Source organism: Sarcophilus harrisii, chromosome 4 (assembly GCF_902635505.1).
Source record: "Sarcophilus harrisii chromosome 4, mSarHar1.11, whole genome shotgun sequence".
Classification (NCBI taxonomy): Eukaryota; Metazoa; Chordata; class Mammalia; order Dasyuromorphia; family Dasyuridae; genus Sarcophilus; species Sarcophilus harrisii.
Genome location: NC_045429.1, coordinates 409,555,149 through 409,570,188, shown reverse-complemented (window position 1 = coordinate 409,570,188; position 15,040 = coordinate 409,555,149). Strand labels below are relative to the sequence as shown.

The 15,040-nt window shown below is 35.3% G+C and overlaps 1 protein-coding gene across 1 annotated transcript in view; it reads left to right on the top strand.

Moving 5' to 3' along the window:
- VAV3 (vav guanine nucleotide exchange factor 3) overlaps positions 1-15,040 on the top strand; it is a 449,592-nt gene that overhangs the window by 223,168 nt on the left and 211,384 nt on the right. Inside the window, exons 9-10 of the mRNA XM_003769710.4 lie at positions 3,405-3,504; positions 13,133-13,228. Coding sequence (XP_003769758.1) covers positions 3,405-3,504; positions 13,133-13,228 — 196 coding nt within the window. The remainder of the gene's footprint in view (positions 1-3,404; positions 3,505-13,132; positions 13,229-15,040) is intronic.

Sequence of the window (15,040 nt, the reverse complement as noted above, 5' to 3'; positions counted from 1 at the left end):
ATAAAAAGAAAACCAAGAAAACAAGATTATCTCTACTTTCATGGGAGGTGGAGAAGGGAGGGAGATAGCATATAATGGGGAAGCAGAAATGAGGGAATACAGGTAGAATCACTATTATTATTAAAGTTATATAAAAAGACTGGCTTTTATATTCCAATGAATGATATCTTTATTTAAGTAACATCTCTAAATGTTGGCACACACAGGTTAGTAACATAAAACCAAACTTCTGTATTAATAGGAAAGTCTAATGATAAAAAACTTACATTAATATAGGACTCTATTGTTTATAAAGTACTTACACTACCTCATTTAGTCATCACAGTAACACTCTAAGGTAGGTGAAACTAGTATCCCTGTTTTGCAGATAACCAAGGTAAAAAGAATCTTTAGATTCACATAACTGCTAAATATCTAAGAGGGGAAGAGGGAGATTAGAATCCTTACTGCAAAGCTGATATTACAGCCACTAAGGTTGCTCATTTTTTTTCTCATCTGTGTTTGATTTTTTAGGACTCCATTGGGGGTTTTCTTGATAAAGATGCTGGAATAGTTTGCCATTTCTTTCTCCAGCTCATTTCACAGATGAGAGAACTGAGGCAAAGAGGTTAAATGACTTGTTCAGGTCATGTGGCTAATAAGTTTCTGAAGCCAGATTTGAACTCAGGAAAATGATTCTAAGCTCAGTATTCTATACTGCATTGTCTAGCTGCCCTACATCCACTATATCATGTTGCTTTTGCAATTTGTATTTTTCTTAATTTTTAGTGATCTATCTGCTTCTATTTTCCCCTATTAAAATTTATGAAAATCCAAACATTTCTATAAATAATCTTAGCCTAAGCAGTCATTTTGGACTTTTTTATGCTCAAGAAACACATATATTCTTTTTTTTCAATTTTTAAAACATTTTTATCTAAAGCTTTTAATTCCAAATTGTATCCTTCTTTTCCTTCCATCCTCCTTCCTTGAGATGTTAAGCAATCAGATATAGGTTATATATGTGTAGTCATATAAAATATTTCCACATTAGTGGATTTGAATACAGAAGATTTGAGTAAAAAAAATGAAAGAAAAATAATGAAAAATATCATGTTTGTCTGTATTCAAACAATATCAGTTCTTTCTCTGGAGGAAGATAGTATGCTTTATCATTAGTCCTTTGAGATCATCTGTGATCATTGTATTACAGCTAAGTCATTCCCAGTTCTTCATCAAACAGTATTGCTGTTACTGTGTATAATTTCTCCTGGTTATGTTCATTTCACTGTGCATCAGTTCATATCTTTCCAAGATTTTCTGAAATCATCCTGCTTGCCATTTCTTACAGCATAATAATATTCCATTGTAATCATATACACAACTTATTTAGCCATTCCTCAATTGATGATCATTCCTTCAATTTTTAATTTTTAGCCACCACAAAAAGAGGTATTTTTGTACAAGTAATATTCTTTTCTGTTATTTTTGGATGTCTTTGAGATATATTCTTAATGGTGGCATTGTTACATCAAAGAATAGGCACAGTTTCATGGCTTTTTGGGTGTAGTCTGGAAAATGCCTTTTATTTTTCTTTATAATGAGAACAAAAAAGTCTCTATAATTTTACAGATGACTATTTAAAAGTAGTTGACAAATATGAAAGCTCTTTAGAAATGTGAGTTATTATCATTAACATCACTCCTACTCAGGGATTTCAGTGACTATTAGATTGAAAGGGAAATCATTCCAGAAGTCATTCTTGAAATCATCTAGGCCATTCTTTTCATTTTATACATTTAATTGAATTCACAAACTTTGATTAATGCTTTCTCTGGTCAGGATATGCTACCCAGGTATGGTTTTCAGAAGCATGATTCATTTTTATTTGATGTCCTGTTACTGACGGGGATCTCTACTTGCTTCTTGCCATGGCTAAGTCTGCTCATGAAGCAGGGAAAATAAGACTTACCAACAACGTCCTGCAAAGGGAAGATGTACTGATTCCATCTTCTTTGACCTTGATCATATTTCTAGGATCTGATTTGTGTATGTTTTCAGTCTCTTCCAATCAAAATCTGAGCTTGGCCACTTACTCCCTATCAGGTTGGGAGGTTTGCTAGCTATACAAAACTAAAAATGACCCTGAGGTATACAATATGGACATAGAGAAGCAAATATATATGTAACAGTAGAAAGGCAACATGGTAGAGTGAATGGAGAGCTGGCCTCAGTATGAAAGAAATGTGTTTAAATCCTGTCTCTGATGTGTACTGCCTGACTGACCCTGAGCACTTAACCTTTCAGTATCCCTCAACTCCCTAAAACAGTAAATCTAAGAGCAGCTTTTGATCTATAATGGCAAGGGGAGATTCCTATATTAGAAATGGGAGTTTCCCATGCTAACAAAGTAATTAGTCTGTTTCCTTCCTTCTTCCTCCAAAACATAAGGTATGTACTATAATAAAGTAAAATAGAAGATTGTAGTAACTGAGAAGATTAAGAAAGGCTTTATGATGAAGGTGATGATTGAGATATGATTTGAAGGAAGCTAAGTACAGGTAAGAAATCCAGTTATGGGGGAATCACCTGTGAAAAGGCACAGATGGCAACTATCTGTATGCAATATGAGAAAAACAGACTCAGCTATGCCACAAATAAAGTGACTATTAAAAATAATCTCAATGCTTAATTCACCTCTGATAATCAATTAACTAATAATCAATCAATAAACATGTATTAAGTACCTACTATGTGCAGGAACTGTACTAAGAACTGACTAAAATCAAGAAGTCTTCTATTATATTAGGTAAAAATTCATGCTTTCACATTCATTGATGTATAAATACTTTCTTATTTTGACTCTTTCCCTCTAACTGGGATACAGAAGGGTGGGAGGGGAAAAGGAAGGAATAAAAATATATTAAGCATTTATGATATATCAGGCATTGTACTAATGTTTAGAAATATTATCTCATTTGATCCTCACAACAACTCTGAAAAATAGGTGCTGTTATTATTATTATTTTACAGTTGGGGAAATTGAGGAAAACAGAGGTTAAGTGACATTTCCAGGGTCACAAAGCTAGTAAATGTCTCAGCTGGATTTGAACTCAGGTCTTCATGACTCCAGGTCCATAAGACATAATCTAGCTACTTCTAATTGCTGTTACAGGGCCAGTCACAGTAAGCACTTAATAAAGATTCATTAATTGATTGATTAGTGGTTATTTAGTAGTCAGTGCTAACTTGATTAGTAGCCAATTAGTAGATTGATTTGTAGTTAATTGCAGATTTTCTTAATTGTGGTTTTATGCAGACAGATATTCTGTCTCTCTGCCTTCCATTTCATTCTGTTCCTTTGCTATTTATTTCTATTTCTTCCTCTCACCTCCTTTTTGCCTTTTTTTTTTCTTATCTTTCAGATTAGTTATTTATGGGCAGTATTGCAGCGGAGTAGAGTCAGCCATCTCTGGTTTAGACTTTATTTCTAAGACAAAAGAAGATGTCAAGTTGAAACTCGAGGTACCTTTACTTTTTTCTTTTAATGTCACATAGAAAAAAAACAACAACAGTGAAATGAGCCTCTTTGAGAATTTTATGATATGTACAATTTTTCTGGAAAATACAAAGATTTTGATACATACAAATAATGTCTTAAATAATTTATAAATATGCAATATAAAAATAATAATTATAAAATAAACTTTCTAATTATTCTTATTTTAAATCTAAAGTTAAGATTGACAATTACAAATGGATATATATATCATTGTATGTAATAGAAATATTCAAGCAGCAAAGAGTACCTACTATCTGTAAGGATATATGCTAGACATAAGTGGGAAGATAAAGTATGGTTGGTTCCTTCTGTAATCTAGAAGATGAGATTTGCACATATATGTTATTGTTCAGTTGTTTGTCAGTCATTTTGGACTCTTCATGATCCCCATTTGGGGTTTTCTAGGCCTAGATACTGGTCTGTTTTGGGTTAGGAAACTGAGGTAAAAAGGGTGAATGATTATCTTGGGGTTACCCAACTAATAAGTGTCTGAGGTCACATTTGAACTCAGGGAAATGAGTCTTTCTGACTCCATACCTAGCACTCTACACTGTGCTGCCCTTTCCACTATATTAAGTTAGATTTAAAATATTTTAGGTAATTAATTGGTACAAATGTGGAATAACCTTCTCTCCCAAATTCCCAAGTATTTTATTATATGTGGTTGCACTTGGTACTTGCTCCTAAATGTAGCAATTAGTTCAAAGAGCTAATATATATGATGACACAGTAACTCAGATTCAGCTTAAGGCCTTTAAATAATGCCTCTTTAAAATATTTCTAGGAAATATGTTTGAAAGAACTTTAGATATTATCATATTTTGAGCTAAATAGTCTTTTGTGGCTCTGTGTGGGGGAAATTAACTTCTATTTCTGTAAAAAATTTAGTTACCCAAAATTTTTGTGAAGATAAAATGAAATAATATTTGTAAAATTCTTCTCATGGTTCCTAAAGCATAGCCAGCACTTAATAAATGCATTTTTTGGAGGGAGGGGATTCTTTTTTTTTTTTTTTTTTAATTTGCTGAGTAAACTAGATAACCACTGGAAGCCTCTTTCAATTCTTGAGATTTTGTGATCATCAAATCACATCTTCTGTCCATTTTATATTTCCACTTAAAAGAATTAAATTTAAAAATGAGGCTTTTTTCCCTCTCTCAATAAAATTAGGATAATGCTTGATACCAAAGGAGAGGGGATAGAAAAATACTTGGTTACAATAAGATTTCACTATTATTTTTGGATTCAATTTGTTTGTTCATGAATGGCAAGAAGCAGGTGAACAATGGCTGTCTCAGTATTCAAACGCAGTCCTCACATCTATAGTGTGTTAACTGTCTTCATCAAAAGACCTCCTCCATTTATCTGTGGTTTTCTTGAACAGAATGATACCCAGAGCAAGATCCATTTTTCTGCAGTTAGCCTTTTCAAATTGGTCTATCTGTTAACAATCAGGTAGCTATATTTGATCTTCTGCATCATTCCTTGAAAATGCTTTAGCCACTCATTTTCAGGGGAATGGGAAAAGATGGGATCTTGGGCCATTACAATGAATTTTCTGTTGATTTAAATGTATTAAGTTGTCAAAAATGTGATTATAACAGAGGTCAAATCCCATTCTAAGAAATAGCATTCGAATGGGAATTTCTGTAAAATGTAAAGATAATCAAGTCTAGGCTGATGGCCAGCTTATTTTTGACAGAAGCAAATACAATGGAATTTCAGGGCAGGAAGAATTGAAACTGTTTCTGGGAGTTTATTGTAATGGGTTTTAACCTACGAAGACTTAAAAAGGTGTAAATGCCCCAACTGAAGTGGTTTCTGGTGCTCATCTCTTAGAGGAAAATAGTCTTTGTGAGATGAATAAACTTGTCTTAGAACCATTTCCTAGTTCTCATTTCCCAGCCTGCTTGAATAGTTAAATTCTTTTTACTCAGATGAACCAGTTACCTATCAAGTGATTCATCTTATTATCACTATGAAGGGCTTGTAATATTATATATGAGATAAAGATATACCATATACTCACTTATTAAGGTCCTACTATGTGTGTGGATTTTGCTAAATGCTGGAGATAGAAAGAAAAGCAACGGATAGTGACTTAGCCTATATAGGTCCTAGTGGAGACTTTCTGACTCTGAGACCCACTCTATCCGAGTAAGTATACCGTAATTATCTTTATGACTATTTCTTAAAAGCATTACAATCAAAGCCTTTATATTTTGTCTTAGCAATATTAGTATCTTAACTGGTACCAAAGAAGATTAATATCATATTTGATTATAATAAAATTTCACTTATTTCGATTAGTTTGTTCACATATGGCAAGAAATAGGTAAGCAGTGGGTTATCATACCTAGGTGTTGCTGGCAACTCTTTTGTGTTTAACTTAGAATAGAAGTCACATATCCCCAACTAGCTACCTATATCCCTCTCTTTCTTTTAGCTTTTAGAGGTATAGACCTAATGGTGATATCACTGAGTTTAAGCTTTTTGTGGGGCAATTTGGTGGTACATGGATAGAATGCTGGATTTAGAATCAGGAAGATTCCTCTTCATGAGTTCAGATCTAGCCTCAGACACTTAATAGCTGTGTGACTCTGAAAGTCACTTAATTCTTGTTGCCTTAATTCTTCATCTTTAAATTGACCTGGAGAAGGAAATGACAAAACACTACAGTATCTTTGCCAAGAAAACTCCAAATGAGATCAGTAAGAGTCAGCCTGAACAAGAACAATTATTTAGGTTTATTCATTTAATCTTCATAATAATGGTGGACAATCATGTCTCACCTCCAAGGCAATACTTGGGAAAACTGTACTAGCTACGCTATTTCCTCCTGGACATGTGATTTCATTGGAAAAAGAAATTTCTGGAGGAAATTCATTCTATTAATGCATTTCAGCCCCATATCTCCTTATAGAGATATCTGAAGAACTGAGAAATGACTTGGTCAAGCTTTTTTATTAGCCTTAATTCATTTTTGTCTGTCAGCATAGAAGTCTTTTTAATGTCCATAGTGGAAGGAAAATCAGTCTACCAGTAGACTGCTTCATAGAAGTCTTTTTTGAAGATTTACTGTGTGAATTCTTTTCTTGTTAATTGCTAGGAAAATGGTCATGATTACTTAGTTAAACCTTATTCTGCTAGAAATATCTTTTATTTTGAAGGGAAGGGAATTATTCAGCATTCCTGGTATTATTGTAGTTTGGGACTAGATGGTTGTTTGCCAATCTATATATTCCCTTGTCACTAAACTCTAACTTATTAACTATATAACTACATTTAACTAATCCTCACTTGAAGATAATCACCTATTTCCCCCACATTCCTGTTTACCTCTTTATTGAAGCTGTTCCACAGAATTTGATCCTGGACCTCTTGTGTCTTTGGCTACCTTATAGCCCCTATGGATTTGTTGAATATGACTCCTAAATCTATATTTCTTGTTGTTTGGTTGCTGCAATTATACCGGACTCTTTGTAATTCCATTTGGAGTTTTATTGGCAAAACTATTGGTTTGCCACTTTCTTCTCCAGATCATTTTACAGGTGAGGAAACTGAGGCAAATGGAGTTATGTGATTTACTCAGGGGCACACGGCTAGTATCAGATTTGAACTCAGAAAGATGAGTCTTCCTGATTCCAAGCCCCATGCTCTATCTATCCGCTGTCCTTATAGCTATATATCTAGCCCTAATTTCTCACATGAATTCTAGTTACTCATTATTAACAGCCTTTTGAATACTCCCTTCTGGATTTTCCATAGAGAACTGAAATACAGATTGTTTAAAACAGAACTCATTCATATATACATATATTGTATTTAATTTACACTTTAACATATTTAACATGTAGTGGTCAACCTGCCATCTAGAGAAAGGGGTGGGGGGAAGGAGGGGAAAAGTTGGAATAAAAGATTTTGCAATTGTCAATGCTGAAAAATTACCCATGCATATATCTTGTAAATAAAAAGCTATAATAAAAAATAAGCTTTAAAAAAAAAAAACAAAAAAAAAACAGAACTCCATCACCTTCCCTCTAAATCTACTATTTCCAACCAAATTTCCCTATGTCTGTGAAGGCACTATTTGCCATCCAGTCACTCAGTTTTGTAATATCAAAACCATCTTGATTCTTTCTTCTCTACTCCCCAACCCCATATGCCCAGGTACCCAGTTTTACTAATTCTACCTTTACCACATCTCTTACTTCCTTCCCCTCCCCTAAGTCCCAAAGCCAATCACTGCAGTTCACATCTCCCTCATATCATTAAGTCTAGGCATCATCCTCAAATCCTCATTCCTCCATTTCTAATGTGAAGTCAAGGGGTGTCAATTTTAACTTTGTAATGTTTTTTTTTTTGCATATGGCACCTTCTTTCCTCTGATTCTGCTATCACCTAGGTTCAGGCACTCAGAACCATACTGCTAGACTAATACAATAGCCTGCTAGTTGGTCTTCCCACAGATCTCTCTATAACTCCAATTCATCTTAGTAGCTGTCAAAGTGATCTTCCTAAAGTGATCTCACCACTCCTTTACTCAATAAACTACTGTGGCTTTCTTTCACCTCTAGGATCAAATATAACACCTTTTGCTTGACTTTTAATAACCTTGACGATTACCCTCCAGCCCATTGTACCATTCCATCCATGCCTTCCATCCCTGTACTTATTCTGCTATCCAAAAAAGCTAAGAAGTTTGCTTAATGCTATATGGCTAGAATTTTACTGAAGTAGAATTTGAACCCAAATCTTGTGATTTCAGTGCCAGTTTTCTTTCAAATGTACCACTCTTTGTCTAGCCCATTCTTTTGCTTATTATCCATTACTAATTTCTTGCAGTCCTAAAATCACACCTTGCTTCTTGCCATTTCTTTTTTGGGGACATACTCTGCTTTGATCTTCAACACTTTCTTCTGCCTCAGTATTTTTTTTTTTCGTCACTGACTTGGTCAGTACTGTACTGACTTCTGGTATTGACTAGTTGCCTTCTCCCTCTACCCTCAGTATATGAATTTTTCTTTTAAATTTCTTCTCCAGCCCTACCTTTTCTCAGCCTTTACTATTCATGTGAAAGAAGGTTCAGTCATTCATCAGGAACTCAGGAACCCAGTTCAGGTTTCTGCCAAAACAAGACCATAGGAGAATCAAAAAAAGAGATTCTTATAGGAAACTAAGGATCTGGGGCAATATTTTGTTCACATCGGAATACCCTCAGTTGCATCTAGTCTGTCAATGCCCATTGTTCTTCAGAATTTCCCAGGGATGCCCTGATAAATGTTTACCAAGTTGCTCAACAGAATTTTTTTTAACACAGGATACACTTTTAAGGTTAATCAGAATTAACATTTTTCTCAATTACCTTTTTATATCTAGATTTTCTTATATCTAGTGGTTTCAAACTCAACTAGAGAAAGGAACCACTAAACCATATATATAGAGTTCCCTGTGGGCCTCATATTGTCTTGCTTACAAAATATAATGTTTTCAATATTTTATTGGATTTTTATTTATTTTCTTAAATATTCCCCAATTACATTTTAATTTTGCTACTTGGAAGTTGATACCTCTGGGCTAGATAACCAACAAAATAACAGCCTGAGTCCTAATTTACAGAGTTTGGAGAATTCCAAGGTGCACATGCTCACACTGAAAATTTAATAACCTACTGGAGGGCTCAAGCTGGCTCCAACATTCCCCTGGAGTTTCCTCATTTTTATCTTAGCTACTCTAAGAGGCTTTCAGGGCCATTGTCTTGGCAAGGATAAACTTGTAGGGTACCATGGCAGGTTTTTCTGCAACACACATCACCTTCACACTTAGTTCCTGCCTCTGAGACTCTTTAGCAATCAGTCAAACAACAGGTCTTTATTAAGTGTCCACGAAGTGTTATCTGTCATTGTATAGGAGGTAGTTAACAGGATGGGCTCATATTTCTTTCTTTTTCCTCCTTTTCTCCTGAGAGTTGTTTAGGATCAGGCAGATTGCTGTTTGCCCAAGTGGCCATGAGATGGCACTCCAACATCCTTGATAGCTAAAACTGTCTATTCATTGATTCATCTGGCAAGCATTAATCAAGTGCTTAATATGTGCAAGGTGCTTTGTGTCCTATATTCCTTGGAGGATAAAAGGGGAAATAAGATGCACTCCTTGGCTTCAGGAAGATCACAGTCTAGATGGGGAGATCCAAAACACGCCAATTTAATACTCTATGGAGGATGAAGGGTGCTCTAAGGTGCAAAGTACTTTTAGCGTGGAGGAGAGAGTGCTTTTAACAGGTTGCTTCTCATCAGGTGAACAGAGCCTAAAAATTCTGGAACCTCCTTTAAAAACGAATTAAGGTTTTCATTGACAAATTAAAATATCACAATGAGCATGATTCAATTCATTAAACAGCTAAGTGCCCCAAATAGGAAACAATATAGACTCTTCATAGAGTTTTCAAACTGCAGTGTTTTGGGTGTCTGGGAGTGAGATTAGCATTAGAGAAATACAGTGGTGTATTGTGGAAAGTGCACTAAAATCATTTGACACTAATTATATTTCATGGTAAGTATTTTACTTTTCTGAAGTTAAAACTGTTTTATCATCAGCAAAATGGGTATAGTAATAAAAGAATAAATAAAAATCATTTTTTAGTCATAACTGATTCTAAATGACCCCATTTAGGATTATTGTGGTGAAAGTACTTGAGTAATTTGCCATTTTCTTCTCCATTTATTTGATAAACAAGGAAACTGAGGCAAACAGGGTGAAGTGACTTGCCCAGGATCACACACGTGTCTGAGGCCAGATATGAACTAAGGAAGATGAAACTTTCTTGCTCCAGGCAGGCACCCTAGTCAATGTGCCACCTAGTTGTCCCATTTAAGTGCTTACTTTGTGCCAAACACAATATTGAGGAATTTCCTGCCTTCGTGGAGCTGACATTCTAATGGGGTGTAGTGGCTAGTGAGGAGTGTTTTGTTTGGGAAGTGACAGAGATAGAGAGTAAAATAATAGGATAATCCATTGGCTAGATCCATTGCCTCTGGAATGGTAGTTTTGATTGAATTCAGTTCTGATAGCAAGAGCTGGAAAATAATAGGGCATTAGAAGCCAGCTTGGTTGAAGAAGAGGATGCACTCTTCCAGAAAATACAAAATTGGATGGCTTAGCTCCTGAGAATGTGGTCTGTTGGTACATATCTTACAAGGATGTGAGGATCAAATAAGAAAAAGTATATAAAATGTTTTGCAAACCCGTGAGTGCAGTAGTAATATCGGCTAATATTTTTTTTATTATTAGGAAATGAATAAGTACATTGGAGAGGTCAGACAGAGGGCAAGAGAGATTCCAGAATCATGTCTAGCTGGAAGAATTAATTTGTTTTAATAGATAAGGTGAACTACAAGAAATATCACTTTAAACAATTTTTGTTGGATAGGAGAATTAAAAAAAGGAAAGGGACATAAAGAACTGTCCTAAAAACAGAAATGGGTACAACTAAGCATTTCTTGTACTCTCATTACAATACTACCTGAAATGTTTCTTCCTCTACATTTTGTACTTCTCAAATTATTCTTTCATACTATATTATAATTCCTTATGTGCTTATTATTTCTCCCCTATTGGATAGTGAGTTTCCAATGGGGAGAGGGCCATAGCTTCTTTTCATCCCTTACAACCTGGCAGTTAACAACCATTTATTCAAAACTTAATATGATCCGGTCACGGTGTAAAACATGGGGGATACAAATGCATGAAAAATGAGAGTCTCTGCCCTCAAGGAGTTTACATTCTCATATAAAAGAGAAGTAAAAAGGGGGGAGATGGGAGAGCAATGAAGAATATTTTTTGATGGCTTGCCTGGGCCCATCTTCAAAATGGAGTTTCCAGGAGGAGCTTACTAATAGGAAAAAAGAGGCCATAATGGCAGAGGAATGGCTCACCTGAATGAGAAGGCCATGGTAGCATAAGGAAGCTTCAACAGAAAAAGACAAGTGAGGCATTATGGATACCTCTGGAGCATCCGAAGCAGAACCAGTGGGAAAGACAAGAGAAATTCTCTTGGAATCTCTCTATTGAACTGAGAAGAATTTAGTTCAGTTTTCTTGACCTCAGATTCACACTTTAACTAAGAAATGAATCCTCTTGCTGCTTTGGCCCTTAGAGAGTGGCTAAGATATTGTCTGCTAAGGATTTAAGGAAGTAAGGATCAGTTAAAGGAACTGAGAGTGTTAAACTTAAAAAAAAAAAAAAAAAAAACAGACTGAAGGGGATTATTGTAATTCTTTTCATTTATCTTAAGAAAATTTACCATGTTTGGCTCCAAATAACAGATCTGGGAGCACCAGGTGAAGTTACCAAGAGTCAGACTTCAGGTCTATATGGCACAAGGGAAATTTTTTAAATCAGTAGTGATGGACAGAAATAATATATGTTGGATTCCTTGAGGAAAGAAGGAGATTTTCTAGCAGACTGGATAACTGCTCGATCATAGATCTTCAGGGCAAATTATTGTGTTTACTTTGTATAGATTTTGTATCTATTTATATGTGTATATGTTGGTTTCCCCTAAATGTAATCTCCTAGAAGGCAGAGACTGTCTCATTTCGTAACTTTGTATTGTGAACAGGTAGTACGGTGCTTGCTGAGTGAATCATTGAATTTTATTAGGATTTCTAATCCTAATATTTCTAAGCACTGAGAATATATATACACATACACACACATGTAGATATGTATAAATATATATGTGTGTGTGTGTGTGTGTGTGTATCTGTGTATATATATAATCCCTGTTATTGGAACTTATATTCTACTGGAAACATTTTAGAGAGAATTATTGTTCAGATATACATTGTGCTAAATAATCTTTGAGGTCCCTTCCAGTTCTGAGATTTTCCGCTTCTGTAAGCTGCCTGGAAAGCTTCAGATGTTCTGGGGTTTTTGTTCTCTATTGAAATGCCCAGTATGCCTGGGCCTATATCCTAGATGTAAAGTCTTTGATTAGATAGAAATATACGTTATCAAATCTTATTTGTTTTTTGGGACTTCCCTATAATGGTATCTGAAAGACCTGGGGCTCCTAGCCCTCTCCTGTGTTCTATTCAACAAAGGCAAGAAAAAGACAATTTAAAAAGTTGCTCTCACTTTATTTTTTCAAAATGCCTTGATTTAGAGTTGCTTACTTCTTGGATCTATCTGCTATTCCCTACTTTTTAAAAAATATATTTTTTTCTACACAAATGAAGAAAAGTCCATATACCTTATCTGGGCCCAAACCTAGTCCATGATATTTTTATCTGAGACATGATCTATTATCCTGATGAGCTAGTTTTAGCAAAGTCATTTCTATTTTTCCTGTTTTTTCAAGAGGGAATCTTCCACATTTTTCTCTCCCACTTCCTTTTTTATTCTATCTCAGGATAATGCCAACTATTGCTAGCTTAAGAACATAATGCATAACAAAGGTACTCACTGTGTTTGCAATATAAAATTAAACATTGATTATTTAAGAATGTCCTCATCTCCCCTTTCCCATTTTAATGTTAATATTTTGCCTTCATAAAGAGGTACATTATTAATTAACAAATCTTTCATTAGGAATGTTCTAAGAGGGCAAACAATGGGAAATTCACGCTTCGAGATTTGCTTGTGGTTCCTATGCAGCGGGTTCTAAAGTATCATCTCCTGCTCCAGGTATGTATTTTGGAACTACTCCCTCATCTGCTCCTATTTCTTGGAAGAAGTTGGGTATTGCCAGAGAGCTTAATGTAAGCTCAGGTGTGTTTTTTTTTTTTTTTTTAAATAAAGTCAAAAGCACATTTTCTCTTGGGTCATCCTTTTCCTTTGCTATTTTGGACAACTTTAGCTAGCTGATTATTAAAAGAATTCAATAAGCTCAAGGCCTCAGACTGGGAAAAGTGTTTTCTTCTAACTATCAAATCATATAGTATATTCTTAACAAACTTCCATATAACTTTGTTTGCCCTTTCCCCTCACACCCTCCAGAGCAAACATTGCTCAAAAGACAATAAAAATTAATTTATCTTTGTCTGGATGCAAGCTATCATTAAAGTACAAAGAGCAAGAAACAGAGCTTCCAAAAGATAGAGGAGGTAGGAGTAAGGGTGAATGGTGGTGAAAAGGAGAGTGGATAAATTCACCAGATTCCAACAGGGCTAGAAGGCAGGCACATTTTTCAAGGCAAACATCAAGTTCTGTCCCAGGAAACCTGACCTAAGATGATTGAGAAGACAGGCAAGAATCCAGCTGCTCCTGATTATAATCACTCCAGAATAGTACAGTCTTTCATTTGCCATTGACTTTCAGCACTGTTATCCTATGTCCACATCCTCTCTGGAACTTTAGCATTCCCTGTTTCCCAGTCTGCCTTTCCATAGACCTTCAACTTTTTCTTCAAGATGGGAAAACCCACATTTCCCTACAGCTCTGATCCTGATAAGGAGCTATATTCCTGAGAGAGAGAGAGAGAGAGAGAGAGAGAGAGAGAGAGAGAGAGAAAGAAATTGCTCTACTGAAAAGAGTCATTAGTCATCAATTCCCCATTTTTATAAAATGCTTCCTTATCTATACTTCTTAGAACCCTTAGCTTCTTTTTGGATTTGACATCAGCCCTGCCCCCTCTTGGAAACCCCCAAAAATATCATGTGGAAGAGGGGAATAATAAATTAGGTGAATCCTAATTTAGGAGATTCCTAAATCATCCAATAAAATTATAGGGCACTGACAATTCCTGGGCAAACTGGAGGAGTCCCCCAATCAACCTGATGAGTTTACAGGGTGTTTGCCAATGGAAAAAGACAAATATGGAAGGTCTAGTTCTTGGCTCACTCAGGATCAACAGTACCTCCTTGTGTCCTATAAACAAAGTCTGTCTATCCAATCTCTGGGGCTCTCTACAGAATGTGCTGTTTCTTTGATGGATATAAAAACCCAAAGACAATTAGGAAAGAAAAACAAAGCTAAAAATTAAAGCAAGTAAGTAAAAGTAAGAAAATAGTTAAAAGACATGGAAAAAAATCCCTGCATCCTTTCTTCCTCAGATATGAAGCCTTATACCAGATGAGCTCCCAGTAGTGGTTGGTCTCTCAAAAGGGACTGGAGTCTGGAATTGACTACCCTCTTATCCTCCAATGAGAAACAAAATTATGCTAGATGAAAATTCCTACTATGGGTCCCTTAAATACATAGGCATAATTCATAAATTTCTCCAGTATATTCCTGCATATACATAGAGCATTCTAGGTAAGAGAATTGGAAAAAAAAATTTCTCTAATCTTGTAGAACACTGACAACTTCCAAATTTCTTTAGACAATCCATGTAAAACAGAATACTTTCCAAATGTAGGTCTGACCTCATTCCATATTAAGAGAAGCAAACTATCTCAAAAAGGAACAGAGAAGGCATGGATGAACCCCAGAGATATATGAAATTCTTAGAAAGGGGTTACAAAGTTGGGAATGGGTAGTAAATCAACCCCTCAAATC